The following is a 13,885-nucleotide window of genomic DNA, read 5'->3' as shown; positions in this document are numbered from 1 at the left end:
GCCCTAAAAGAGCTCGCTGGAAGACAGCCCTGCTGTCTAACATCTCTTCCTGTTTACTAAACTGCTCTTCAGCAACTGGAGTCTGCTTTAAGCGCAGCTAGAAGCGACTAAACCGCAGCACAATAGCAGTACTATACAGAGAACACTCTCACTTTAAACAAATTGTACCTAGAACGGCCTCTGGCCAAAGTCTTACATAGTCACTGACTGCAGATAGACTCTAATGGAATAATAATAATAATAATAATAATACACTTGGCGTTCTAGTAAGCCAAGGGACCCTACACCAAGCGCTAAGCACTCGACTTTTGTACATGCTGTATTTGTCTCACCTATCCGTGAACCCTATCTTAAGTTTGGGCTTCTTCCACGTCCTATCTCTGTTATTAAATCTTGATACTATTCTTATATACGAGGAAGAAAGAGGATCAAGTAAAGATATTCATGTTGAGTGTATTTCCTCGACGAGAGTAAAGACAAAATTACAAGTACAAGCAAAAACGGAGGAACGGACAGAGGCGGGAGGACCGGATGAAAGTGGGGTATTAGAGGGAGACGAGGGGTTAGGCGTAGAGGAAAGCCGAGAATCAGATTCTAGCTACTTATAAGTAAAGACTCGGGGTGTTCGGTAAAAGGTGAGCTATCATCAACCCAATTATATCTTGTCAACCATCTACCCATCCATATTCACATCAATCATGTACGACCATTTCAAAGTTACTGGAAAAAAAGTCATTGTTTCAGGCGGCGCGAGGGGGATTGGTGGCACTGTAGCCCGACACCTGGTAGCTGGAGGAGCCCACGTCGCTGTCTTCGATATCCTTGACGAGCCTGGACAGGCTCATGTCGCAAAACTGAACGAACAAGGCCCTGGAAAAGCCTTGTACTTCCATGTGGACACCTCAAAACGTGAAGAGGTGTTTGCAGCAGTTGCAAAGGCTGTAGATGCGCTTGGTGGCCTCGATTCACTCCACAACATTGCGGGAATTGATCTGCCGGTCCCAATTGCAGACATAACGGAAGCTGATGTTGATCTAACATTTAATGTCAACTTCAAAGGATCTTTATGGTTAGCACAAGCAGCCGTACCGTTCCTGCAAGCTTCTGGAGGCGGGACCATCCTCAACACCGGATCGGACTCTGCATTATTCCCCTTCCCAGACAGTTCACATTATTCGGCATCCAAGGGCGCTATCCACAGCCTTAACCGCTCCAAGTCTACAGCCTGGGCAAAATACAACATCCGAGTCAATGCCGTTATTCCTGCAGCGAAAACAGATATGTACTATGAGGCAATGGCTCTAAAGACGCCTGAAGAGCGAGCTGCAACATTGGCTTGGCAGAAAGCTTCTATTCCTCTTGGTGGAGAATTGGGACAAGCTGACGATGTTGCTCCTACTTGGGTCTTCTTAACATCGGACGCGGCAAAGTTCATTACAGGCCAGCTGATTTCAGTCAACGGAGGCTTGAGTACCGTGCGCTAATTACAACATGTCTACCACTCCCACAGGGTACATTACTGTAAAGGATTAGCCTTTGCCTACTCCTGATTGGTATAGGACTAGGGACGGACGCTATGAATACATAGAAGGGTCCTGCCCTTGGCTTACTACCACGTAATACAATACCTTTTGGCGCCTTATAGCTTCCTGATAGGGCTTTGACCATAAGTATCAAGGCACATGTATTGTATTGCGATTACAGGTCCTGGTATCTCACCGTTACCTACTATTGTGTACTCTACTGCGTTGTGAAATCATCACGCATAAAACAAACATGTGCCATTCTATCAATGCACCATGATACTCATACTGATTTCTCTTTACTGTGGACTTCTTTGAGGACTCTATTTGGATAGGCTAAAGTGTGCATATAATGACACAAAAGGTGCAGTGGAGTACGAAGCATTACTCATTACTCAGACACGCCATGGTTGCTGTGGATCCTCAACACGAGTCATGCAACTCATTGGGGTCTGGGGCAACCCCACCGTCTTGCATTCCTTCAAGGCCATCGCCCGGTCGGTCCTCTCAGCTCGCGCGTCGCCGAATTTCACCTCCACTCCCTTGCGCTGCATCCCCCCCCTGTCCACGAGAATCGGCCATGTATCATGTCGAAAGAAGGCGATCACCAATTGCCCGCTTGCCAGAAGTGTAGGCTGCGCAAGGTCAAGTGTGACAAGCAGGCGCCCAAATGCTCAAACTGCACCAAGGCCAACGTCGCCTGCATCGTTGTCGATCCAGCCACCGGAGAACAGTACGCACGTGACTATATTCGGCACTTGGAAGAGAAGGAACGTTGTCTGAGGCTGGGGCTGGGCGACGTCGACGACAGAGGCGCTCCAAGTACTTCAGCCTTGACCGAGACATCCGACGCTGTCGATGCTCCGTCAACAGGCCCGAGCACAGTCACGAGCTTGGGAGCCCAAAATGGCTTTGTCGGGCACGGTAGTGGATTGGGCTTCCTGCAAAATATTCTCTCCGACACCAAGTGGCAACCTCACCGCGGTCAAATTCTCGAACAGCTCGCGAGGCGCCCTCGGATTGCTAGACATCAAGCCGTGCCAAACGCCCTTCCACCGCTGGCACAGGCACAACAACTGCTCGACAACTATTTTGCTCGGTTTCACGTCCATCATGCTTTCCTGCTTCGCAGTGAAATGCTCGACATCATCAGCCGCGTCTACTCCATGTCGCCATCCGCTGGCGTTTGTGCCCAGGATTTCTTTCGTCTCTTCATGGTATTTGCCATCAGCGATACAACAAGGCATCGCGCTAGTCAAGGCGCTGATGTCAATGCCAACCACCCATATGGCTACTATCTTGCTGCTGAAAACTACCTGGCCAACACGCCCTTGATCAAGGACCCGGATGCCATCCAGAATCTATTGCTAGTGGCGAGGTTTGGCATGTATCATCATATAGGTGCCTCTATCTGGGAGATATCTCGTCTCTGCATGCGCCAGTGCATTGAATGGGGCCTCCATCTCGGAGCGCAAAAAGGTCTAAATCCATTGAAAGAGCAACATCAGCGACGGATATTCTGGGAGTGTTATGTGCATGATCGCTACAGTTCCGGGATTCTGGGTCGCCCTTTTGCTATTCTCGAGTCTGAAATCACCATGCCACTACCGATAGATGCCGGTGATGAGACCATCATCACAAGTGGAGCGGCTGGTCTTGAAAATGTTCCTATTACCACAAATACGCACCCGAGCGAGCTTTCAGTCAACCTGTTCTGCATTAAGCTGCGCCGAATAAGCTCTCGCATACATTCGGCGTTCTACAATGGCCGGAAGCCGGCATCATACAGTACTTTGGATGGTAGCCGAACGCCAGACTTCCGATCGATTGGCAATGTCTACTCTTCTTTTTCCCAGTTCCACGGCGAGCTTGATGCCTTGAGGATGTCAGCCCCAGTATTCTCAGCTCCTAGCTGTCTATACGAGCGTTCAGAGTGGCACGACTTCATGTATGAGAAAGACCGCCTTCTCCTTGCCCGTGGAGCCATGCACAACATTCCAGCACGGCAGTTTTCTGGTGCATCCATACTCAACGAAATCCCAAGAGCATGTTACCAGTCGGCAACCCGCGTCATAGAACTGTACGCCGATCTCCAAAACAAAAAAGCCATCACCTGGACACGGAGTTATTTCCAAGTCATCTTCACCGCTGGACTCACCATAATCTATTGTGCCATACTGGATGTGCTGAATGAACAGCGCGGATATCCAGGCATGGACATGAAAACTCTGCACGCGCTTGACACTTGCAGCTCCTTACTGGATTACTTCAAGGAAAAGATGCCCGATGCAGCGTCTTTCTCAACAGTCTTCAGCGTCATCAAAGCAGATTGCGTCAAGGATTGTTTTGCGCCTCTACCCTGGGCACCCAGCATGTCAAGTTACTTTGCTCCAAATAATCGACAGCAGCCACCAGATGATACTCTCGAACCACAGCTGGACCAAAGATACCCTTCAATAGTGGATTCACCACAGCACAGCGTAGACGCTACCAGAGGTCGGTATCTGCTACCAACTGATCAGCAGTTACAGCGAATTAATAGGCATCATCCATCACCATATGACTCCACGGGTATTCCAAGTGCCCAGCCCCCGCAAGATTTTGGCATAAGTCTTGCAGACAACATTATGAACCAGCTAGAATCTGGTCTGGGTGAGTACGCGTGGGGTTCGCTGGATACCGAAATCAATCTGTGGAATATGTTTGAGAATGATTAAACAGAACCACAAGCTGCGGATTGAAGACGTCGTCTATTGATTGTATATTCATGTAGCTACAAGGCCTGACTGGCTTTGATATAGTCATTCAATCGATCTATTGCAGCCATGGCGGTCTCCATTTGTATTTCTGCCGTCGCGGCTCCCACGTGCGGAGTGCTCACGACGCGTCCTGTTTCCCAAAGACTTGCATACTTCTCCTTGGTCGGCGGCTCCTGCTCATGGCAGTCAAGGCCCGCTTCCCAGATCAATCCTTCTCTCAAGGCACGTTCGAGGTCGGCCTCTTGCACGATGCCTCCTCGCGCCGCGTTGATCAAAATCGCATTGCGGCGCATCACCTTGAACTGTTCGTATGAGATGAGGCCGCGGGTCTGCGGCAAAAGAGGGACATGCAGTGTGAGGATATCCGAAGCCTCAAGGACTTGGTCGAGCGTCTCTGCTCGCGTGTGTGGAATATCGCTCCAAGCATCCTTGGGCAGCAGCGGGTCGTAGGCGACAATGCGGCAGTTCAGCCCGCCCTGAAAGATGCGTGCAACCTTTTGGCCAATGTTTCCCATGCCCACAATGCCGATCGTCTTGTTGTTGATGATCAACCCCCAGCACGTTTCTTTTGGTACTTTGATTCCGGCGCTCTGCAGCGCCGTGATGCGGCCCACTTCACGAGCCACGGACATTGTGAGCGCCAGCACCGTCTCGGCGACAGCTTGTGCGTTTACGCCCGGAGTGTTGAAGATCTTGATGCCGCGCGCTTGGCAGGCTTCAGCATCAATCTTGTCAATGCCAACACCCTGCTTTCCAATCGCTTTGAGCTTCTTACACGCGTCCACATCATCCTTGGTCAGGTATGAGCCGCGGATCACAAGGTATTCGGCTTTCTCTCTCCATTCCGAATGTCTGGGATCTGAAGGTAGTATGGCGTTGAACAGCGACTGGGCGTGCCTGATGGCTTGCGGGTGTAGTGTATCAAGCAGGTAGACAGTAGGCTTATTCGTTATATTTGGCGATGAGGAAGACACAATGGCTTCTCCCGCTTCGACAAGTGCTGGCGCCATGGTGGAGGCTGCAAGGAGAAGAGAATATACCCAGCCAAGATGAAGCTGCAATTCTCCAAGGAAAAGAGGCCTGCGGTGACACGTCTATATCTGCACAGACAGCTGAGTCTGTATCATGGCGAACAACACCCCCCCTCAGAATAACGTGCTTCTCCCGGCACGGCCCCGACGTCGGTGTCGCATCCCCAAGCCCGGGGGTTTGGAGAAATGCAAAGCTCGTCGGACATGGACCGAGCAGGTCCCACTCGTCGAGTATCTAGCTTCGGGCGCTGTCCGCCTCGCCCGACCCAAGTGCCGAAGCTCTCGTGACCGGGTTGGGTTGGCGTAACCCGCCATGCAGAGGATCCGAGATACTGCACAGTTGATGCGGCCCAGCTGAGCCTTCGATAGCAGGCGGCTTGTGTGTCTGTGGATGCCTCTGCCATGTCAACCAAGCCATGGTGCTCTTTGGTCCACATTGCTTTGGTCTGCCCGTAGACCCCCAAAAACCAGCCATTGTAACTGCGGGGATACAGTGATAGTAGAATCGTCGACCAGCTTCTCGAGATGCTCTCTTGTTGCCAGCCCGGACCGAAGTGCGACGAGGATAGCACGAAAGCCTCGAAAGGCTGTGTACCGCGCTGACAGCAATGTGAGACTGCTCAAGCATTGGAGCACGCACGTTTGCCGCAGTTCATTTGGTGCCTGTGATACAGCGAATATACCAATGGCGAATACCAGGTATCCTTCCAGTGCTCCGGGTGCAAGTTGCTGGTTAGTGAGCTGGTCCTCAATACGAGCCGCGTACTGAGCGAACTCGTCTTCAATGTGTTTATCCATCATGCTTCGGCCTGGATCAGTGGCAAATCTGGGGCACTTGAGGAGCTCAATCAGACCTCGGGCGTAAAGTTGGTCTTTTAAAAGACTGGCTGACGACAGTACTGCTGGTGCTGTTTCTCTCCAGTGACTCAGGTTCACAAAATGGCAAAGCGAGTCCTCCGTCTGCTTGCGAATCGAGCGCAAAATCTGCGCATGTCGAACGAGATGACGCAATGCCGCCTCATTGTCATCCAATTCTGCATTCTGCGGGGACGACGGTGGTGAGATCATGATGTCGCCGTCATTGAGACAGAATGGGCGGTCCAAAGCCGTACTTAGATGGGTATCCAGAATGTACAGCGTCCAGAATACCCGACTAGTCTTTCTTTTGACATGGCCGTCCAAATTAACGTCTGAAACGCGAGAGGTATGCATGCCTGAAGAGATGCAGCGTGTCATGGCGAGCCCAAGCAGATGCCACGAGGAACCGCCGTATGTTGTGTACAGTGAGTAGATGCTCAGAGTCGCAAGGCACTGCACAACGGCTAAATCTCCTGATTGATCGAATACGCGTGACATGAGTCGGAAGGCCCTTGTTGCTAGTTCTGATACTAGGACTTCGGTGAAGCTATAGTTTGGAGACAACAGTAAACCTAGCGCAGCGCCGATTGAGACAATGACAATCTTCTCTGGCGACTCTTCCATCATATGCTCAGCATCTCCATTGTGCTCACTAACGTTGACACTATCGTAATATTCTTCGAGTTCCCTAGGCGTCATCAATGGGAAGCAAGTCGGCGCCATTTCAAGAAAAGTTCTGAACGCTGCGGCAATCTGGACAGCGTCCAGCCCGCTCCCGTGGGAAAAAACTTGGTTGCGAAAATCTGCCATGGATCCACAGAGAGATGTGTTGGTTCCTATGGGCAGACTCGGATTTGTACCACCCAAACTTGTTGTAGCGAGAAACAAGGCTCGAAATGAAAGCCCTTGATTCGACAAGGACTGGCCATCCGTAGGTTCTGCCATTGCACTTAAACTGAGATAGCTGGCCTCGTGCATAGCATCTTGTAAGTTGCTTCCTGACCTCGTTTCGACTGCTGTTACACCATCACCAGGGCTCGGTCCATGGGGCGTATCGTGCTCGAAAAGGCTGCCGTTCTGATGGTGCGGTGATGAATGTTCGGCATCCAATCCATTTCTTGATGTGTCGGATGCATCGTTACTTTGGGCCTCCAGGTCGCGAACTCTGGCCTTCAAAGACTCAATGTACGAGATGGAAGCCGGGTTTGACATGTCAATCGTCGACCCAAAGCGGCGCTGCACACACTGTGACGAGGCGGCGATGCATTGCTGGCAAGTTGGTGTTTCGCGAGAACACTACACAGCATATCAATTCTATTTCCCATAGGATAAAGTTGCAAGTTGAGCCTGAAAGCGTTCGAGCTGTGTACCGGAGAAGCATTCATCTCAGAAGAGAGGTTGGGTAATGGACAAAGCAACCGTAATGTGAAGGGCACCTGATTGAGAGAGCGAAGGAAACGCGACGACCATACCTTTTGCTTCCTTCTCCAGCATCTTTCACAAGCCTGTTGTTGGAGAGTGGCCATGTTGGCAAGATGGTATGCGCGTTCGTAGGCACGAATCGGAGCAGGAGCTCAGATTGATGGGGCGACCGAGGCACGAGATCTGACGCGCTATCTCGGAGCGGACCAGACATTCAACTTTTATTCGAGGTGTTGAACTCGACAAGACCGAGACTTATATATCCACTGCAATCACTATTTGCGAGCTATGCGTTGTAAGAATAGAGTCGCCTCGGATGCCTCGTGACATGATGGGTAACTTCATGGCCTGACATCTGCTTCCCATGACCGCTCGACAGCCATTTCTATAAGCCAGATCATCAAAACCTCTTCAGTATGGTTCTTCTTCTTAAAATCCAAAGTTGGGCGCGTCCTTGTTTTTCGGCTTTGACGAGCTGAGCCAGGCGACCCTTCGCAATACATAGTGGCAAGCCGAACATCTTACACACGCCACAAAGTAATCGTTCATGACTTCTGCAAAGCCCAAAGGCCATACATTCTCGCAGCTGTGAGAGGAAAAGATCTCTCTCTACAAGTATTTGAAATTGTTTACCACAGTGACATGTCTACTAGCAGAGCCGACATGATAGAGGTGGCAGTGAGCACATCGAAAACAAAACTCTATTTGACATGAGACACCAGAATGAAAATGGTTCTACGGCACCGTTCTTTGGCCGCGACAGCTGGGTGCGTTGGAGACATAAGATATGACCTCATCCTTCACCCTCGTGGCTGACAGCAACGGCCCCTCGTATCTTCGCGCTGACTTTCTGTCTCACTCATGGGGTGAAAACCCCACGAAAGGTATGAGTCTTTGTAGTACTGCACATGAGACATACGCTTAGCAACAGCGTTCATGAAACATGGCATCAGCCCTGCTGAAAGACATGTTGAAACAAAACACTAAACTAGATTCCCAAGATGGCGCTATCATCATGATGCCGAAATGTAAGTCGGCAGTTGAATTTGGGTGGCGGACACCCTCGGTCTATGGTGTGCATAGGCCTGACAGGGCTGGACTTGATGTTTTACTCTTGCGGTCCTGCCCGAAATTGCGCCGATGGATTGGATTTGGAAGACCCGGGATCGCAGTGTATTCCAGAAAGCCGCTGAAACAACATATGGCATGGATCAGATTGTGGTCTTTGCTCTGGCTCATGTGGGGAGTTGGCGGTGATAGTGCAGATGGGGTCCACCGAGAAAAACACAGTATCCGCAGGCTGAAGACAACTGCATTGTGGAGGATGTGGAGGATGTGGAGGATCGAGTGCATTGTGCGCTAGAGAATCAGCTCGGCCTACTACCGATGAAAGCTTGATTAAAGGATCATCATTGCGGAAGACAATGGCATATTAGCCACTTTGGTCCAAGTGGCTCCATACACGTGAAACTAAATTGTAATTGGATTCCATCATTTTCAGGCAAAATCATCCTTGTGAACTCAGAGCGTCTATTTAATTTAATATCACTTTTATTCATTTGGTATGGATCATACATTCAATATCTTTATTTCATATTTTCCACACGTCTGTGATCACGAATTATTGTTAAGAGACTACAGTGCAGTAATATCAGCATATTGTCACATGATATGTATTTGATTCAGCACCATCGTCTAGTGTAGCCTTGGCAGTGTCTTCGTGTATGGCAAAAGTTTTCAAATACATCCAGAGCTGCGAGATAATACGGACTACAATGCCCGAGTATCGAAGCATGAATTCTAAATATGTGTCAACCTTTGCCCAAGCATTTTCTTCGGTCTTTGATGATTGCCAAGTTCTGCTTGTGGTTAGAAGAAGGTCACAAAGTCTATATCATAAGAATATTATATACAAGATCAAATAATCATGAGCTTACGACTCCGTTTGCATGACCATTTGTCTTCAGATCTTCCATAGCCACGCTAGCCTTTTGCTTCAACTCATCAATGGTGCCGTTGGTCGTCTTGGTCTCATGTGTCCCATTCTGTGTAGTCTTTGTAGACTCCTTGACACGTGCGCTTAATTGGGCCATCTCACCCGCCCTCTTGGTTGCACCACCAAGCAGCAATGGTCCATCCGTGGCTGCCATGACCCATCGAGCGCCCATTGCACAAAACTTCTCAACCAAATCCAAACGAGAATGCAGGCCTCCCACACCAACCCATTTTCCGTGCTTTTGGCAGGCCGCAATTGTTTTCTCGTAAACTTCGGTCAGCCGCGGGTTTTCGTATTCCCCGGGGATACCGAGTTCAGCACACATATCGTTGGTGCCAATCAGCAGGCTATCCACTCCTTCGACGGCCGCCAACTCCTCGACACAATCGACTGCTTCGATGGTTTCCACCATGGGAATGACGAGTGTTTCACGGTTGCATACAGGGCTCATGGCCTTGGCAGACAGGTGACGGTATTGGAATTGTGGCATGTTGTTAGTGGATGAGCGATGGCCAAGAGGCTGGAATTTGGCTGCGGCGACTACGTCTTTGGCATCTTGCACCGAGCGGATATGCGGGACTATGACACCCATCGCGCCGCCATCTAGTACGCGGGAGACAAAAAATGGGTCTTTAGATGGGACGCGCACAATAGGAGATATGCCGGCGTAAAGGGCTGCTATGCATATTTGACCTGGGCTACGTTAGTCTGCTACGTGAAGAAACAAGTTTGTGAGGAGAGACAAACTTGTTGTGTCCAAGTCAAACGTCGAATGCTCCATGTCAATCAAGATTCCATCAAATCCCGCTATCTTTGCCATCATTGGAAGCTCGACACTGCGGACCAGCTTAACAGAGAGAGTGTATGCTACCTCATCGCGAAGCATCTTCTCGCGGATTGAATTGTGAAGCGCTAACTCGGCCATGTTTGTAGTGTCGTGGATGTGTAATGCTGCTAGGGTGGTGGTGAATGGAGCAAATTAATAACAATTTACAATGAGGTGTAGCAGAAAAATTTGGTTTTGGGAGTGAATTGGGAAAAAGATCATGGTATTAGAAGTAAAAATAACCCTAGGGAATATATACGTAAAGATGGAGTCGGAAGAAAGTTATTCCAGGCTATCAGAGGCTCCCGTGAGCTTCCGGTAAGCCTGCATCGATCACAGCTTCTGCGACAGGATGGCAGTGGACATCAACAAATTCCGTTGAATTTTACAATGCAAGAGGCTGTAAAACAAGCGGCTGATAAGCGGCACTCCCGATGGCAAACAATCATCGGAGCGACACCGAGGCGCGGAACGTTGGCGTTTTGACTGGAGACTGCATGTCTTGGGATGTTGATGCAATCCGGGTTAAAGTGGAGTAGTGTAGTACCATACTGCTGCCCCCTGCGTGGAGTTCAGTGAGTAGTGTCGGGTAACCACCGACGCGCAACCCTCTGTTCGGACCCTCCACCGACATGAAATGCATGTGTCGGGTCATGGCCACCCACGCGCACCCCGCGAAATCCATGGGCCAAGAATCCGGGGCAGACATGTGCGCCCTTAACCTTCCCCGCATCCTCATAATTGGGTATGTCGGTCGTGAACGCTTGGCGCCACGCCCAGGCTGGGGAAAAGACCTACGCCACGCATTGGCACGTCTTCACTGAGTTGAGACCTGGCAAACAATAGGCGGCATTGCGGACTGACCAGATATAAAAAGCGTATGAGGCTTCAAAGCACCATGGCCTAGCACCACCTGGCCCTACTATCTCCTCCCATTTTTGCCATCTTTTTTTCCAGCCCCCATCGCCGCGGTTATGACTATCGACGAAAAAACGCCGAAGCAAAGCTGCGAAGTCGTCAAGGTCGAAGATGCTGGACTCTCCGAGGCCGATGTGTTTCTCCAGAGCTACCCGCTGCTGCGGGATAAGTCGAAAGATGAACTTGACAGGCTGAACAAGGCCGTTTTGAAGAAGCTGGATTGGAAGTTTCTTGTCATGATCACGTTGATGTTGTTGATGAAGTACGAACCGCTGTGTGTTGTTCAAGAGCACACGGACACTGACGTTTTTGCAGCTATCTCGACCGCATCAATGTCTCCAACGCTCGACTCGCTGGCATGCAACGGGATATGCACATGACCGACGTGGAATGGTCTGCTGGTATATCGCTTTTCTATGTCGGATACATCATCTCGCAGATTCCCGCCAACGTTATCATGGCCAAGCAGAAACCGCGCATCTGGATGCCGTGCATCATGCTTGCATGGTCAGCCGTTACAATCTGTATGCCAGCGTGCACCCGGCCATGGCACTTCATGCTATGCCGCTTCCTGGTAGGCTTCACAGAGGGTCCGTTCCTCCCCGTAGTGGCCCTTATGACGTCCAGCTGGTACACCAAACAAGAGAGTCCCTTGCGCATGGGCATCTGGCATGCCGGAAACATTGTCTCAAATGTGTTTTCTGGTTTACTTGCGGCAGCTGTCCTGACCAACATGGACAACATTGCAGGGCTACATTCGTGGCAATGGTTCCTCCTCCTTGAGGGAATTGTATCCATTATGGTTGCTATTCCCGGCTTCTGGTTGCTTCCGAACTTCCCTAACAACACTGGAACATACTACTTTAGCCCCGAAGAGCAGCAGATGGCGCAGTATCGGCAAGCGGTATCTTCTGGCAGTGCAACCGAGGACGATGAGGGCGACTACCTGGGCGGGTTGTGGCAAGCCGTACGAGATCCATTTACGTGGTTGTTTGCGGGGATTCATTTCTCGCTCATAATCGCGCAGTCATTCAAGGACTTTTACCCGTCCATCATGGATACTCTGGGATTTAGCAAAGTCGAAACGTACCTGGTTCAGGCTCCGCCATATGTCATAGCATACTTGGTCACGCTGGCTGTATCATGGTCCTCTGGGCGCATGCTCGAGCACGGATACCACATCATTGGCGCTATCTCGACCACTCTGGTCGGAGCCGTCATCATGATTAGCACTCTCAACACTGGCGCGCGGTACTTTTCGATGATTCTGCTCTGCTGCGGTCCGTTTGTGGGCCTCAACATCCAGCTGTCCTGGGAAACTACAGTCGTACCTCGGCCGCGCACCAAGAGAGCAGCGCTTATTGCCATTGCCAATTGCGTGTCGAGCGTTAGCCATTGGTTCACACCGTATTTCTTTCTGAGAAACCAGGAGCCACGCTACGAGACGGGAGGCGGTTGCATCATTGCCGGGTGTGGCTTGACAATCGTACTGTGTGTAGCGACAAAGTGGTATTGCGGTAAGAAGAACAAGGCTTTGGATGCCGAGGAGGAGCGTACGGGAACTGCCAGTAGCTGGAGGTATGCGTCGTAGGCCATTTCTTGGCGAGCGTCATACTGCGGTCCTTCATTGTCCTAGTTGCAATCAGCAAAGCGTCTATTTCTGGGATGGCATAGCCACAGTCAGCAGGCTTTGCACGTTTCAGATGATTATGAAGAGGACGTATGTGCAATGCAGCCGCGAAACGAAACGACGTGAGACGGCTGTAAGTGGCTCTTGAATATTCGAACCGCCAGGATGCGATGGAGTAATATCAATGTGACCGATGTGGCATCGTTAGCCCGCATGACGTCTTGATGACGTTGGTCAATAGTGGTTGGCAGTTATGCTGTGTTATGAAAGTTATGAAGGTTGTGGTGTGTTGGTTGTGTACGTCTTCGGCTTTAGTAGTGGTTTGTATTATTATTATTATTATTATTCTAGTTTAACGTCCTTTTTTAGCCTAAAAGGCTATATAAGACGTGTAGGGTTTTTAGGCCTATAAGTATCTAAGTAGGTTGTTTCTAGCTACAATATTTAGGAGGGGTTTTAACTAGATAAAGGTGAGGCTCGTAGCCTATTAGTTGGTAGGTAGGGGGTGGGATAGGGTGGGGGAGGTGTATGGCTACCTGTTACAGGTATTACTCCTCGTTTTCTGTGTTTCCCTTGTACCAGGCTTGTGTTCTAGCCTTTGTTTCTTAAATAAAGGTAATAGTTGCTTCTATACCCTTTTTTGTTTAAAAGAGGATAGGTAGTAATAGATCGCCTTCGCAGGCTTCTCTTAGTCCTTTCCTTCCCTCTCTATATAGATTACATCTAAATAGAATATAAGGTAGGTCTTGTATAGACCTATAGTTGCAGGGGCAACTATTAGAATCCACTTTCCCTCTCTTATATAGGTAGTCCCTTAGGTAACAGTGTGTAAGGGGCTGCGCTCCGGGGAGCAATCGCGAGGTATACAAGAGGTTGTATTCGATAGAGAGCTATAGAGTCTACTTGCGTGGTGTTTATTTAC

The 13,885-nt window shown here is 49.9% G+C and overlaps 6 protein-coding genes across 6 annotated transcripts; 3 read left to right on the top strand and 3 right to left on the bottom strand.

Annotated features, from left to right (window-relative positions):
• Positions 1-698: 698 nt before the first annotated feature.
• SETTUDRAFT_96855 (uncharacterized protein) lies at positions 699-1,484 on the top strand (the record flags this gene model as incomplete). The annotated part of the gene is made up of 1 exon (XM_008031998.1): positions 699-1,484. One exon carries the CDS (start codon positions 699-701, stop codon positions 1,482-1,484), a length of 786 nt encoding a protein of 261 aa, XP_008030189.1.
• A 626-nt stretch (positions 1,485-2,110) lies between these two features.
• On the top strand, positions 2,111-4,240 carry SETTUDRAFT_23043 (uncharacterized protein; the record flags this gene model as incomplete). Its single annotated transcript, XM_008031828.1, has 1 exon — positions 2,111-4,240. One exon carries the CDS (start codon positions 2,111-2,113, stop codon positions 4,238-4,240), a length of 2,130 nt encoding a protein of 709 aa, XP_008030019.1.
• A 48-nt stretch (positions 4,241-4,288) lies between these two features.
• Positions 4,289-5,292, bottom strand: SETTUDRAFT_156695 (uncharacterized protein; the record flags this gene model as incomplete). The annotated part of the gene is made up of 2 exons (XM_008031997.1): positions 4,289-4,309; positions 4,405-5,292. 2 exons carry the CDS (start codon positions 5,290-5,292, stop codon positions 4,289-4,291), a joined length of 909 nt encoding a protein of 302 aa, XP_008030188.1.
• Positions 5,293-5,718: 426 nt separating this feature from the next.
• SETTUDRAFT_23041 (uncharacterized protein) lies at positions 5,719-7,383 on the bottom strand (the record flags this gene model as incomplete). The annotated part of the gene is made up of 1 exon (XM_008031827.1): positions 5,719-7,383. One exon carries the CDS (start codon positions 7,381-7,383, stop codon positions 5,719-5,721), a length of 1,665 nt encoding a protein of 554 aa, XP_008030018.1.
• Positions 7,384-9,518: 2,135 nt separating this feature from the next.
• SETTUDRAFT_156694 (uncharacterized protein) lies at positions 9,519-10,514 on the bottom strand (the record flags this gene model as incomplete). The annotated part of the gene is made up of 3 exons (XM_008031996.1): positions 9,519-9,638; positions 9,666-10,282; positions 10,337-10,514. 3 exons carry the CDS (start codon positions 10,512-10,514, stop codon positions 9,519-9,521), a joined length of 915 nt encoding a protein of 304 aa, XP_008030187.1.
• Positions 10,515-11,389: 875 nt separating this feature from the next.
• Positions 11,390-12,924, top strand: SETTUDRAFT_34560 (uncharacterized protein; the record flags this gene model as incomplete). Its single annotated transcript, XM_008031897.1, has 2 exons — positions 11,390-11,607; positions 11,649-12,924. 2 exons carry the CDS (start codon positions 11,390-11,392, stop codon positions 12,922-12,924), a joined length of 1,494 nt encoding a protein of 497 aa, XP_008030088.1.
• Between the last annotated feature and the right edge of the window lie 961 nt (positions 12,925-13,885).

Source organism: Exserohilum turcica (genome assembly GCF_000359705.1).
Source record: "Exserohilum turcica Et28A unplaced genomic scaffold SETTUscaffold_7, whole genome shotgun sequence".
Lineage (NCBI taxonomy): Eukaryota > Fungi > Ascomycota > Dothideomycetes > Pleosporales > Pleosporaceae > Exserohilum > Exserohilum turcicum.
Note: the sequence above shows the minus strand (reverse complement) of the source record. Positions and strands in the feature narration are given on the sequence as shown.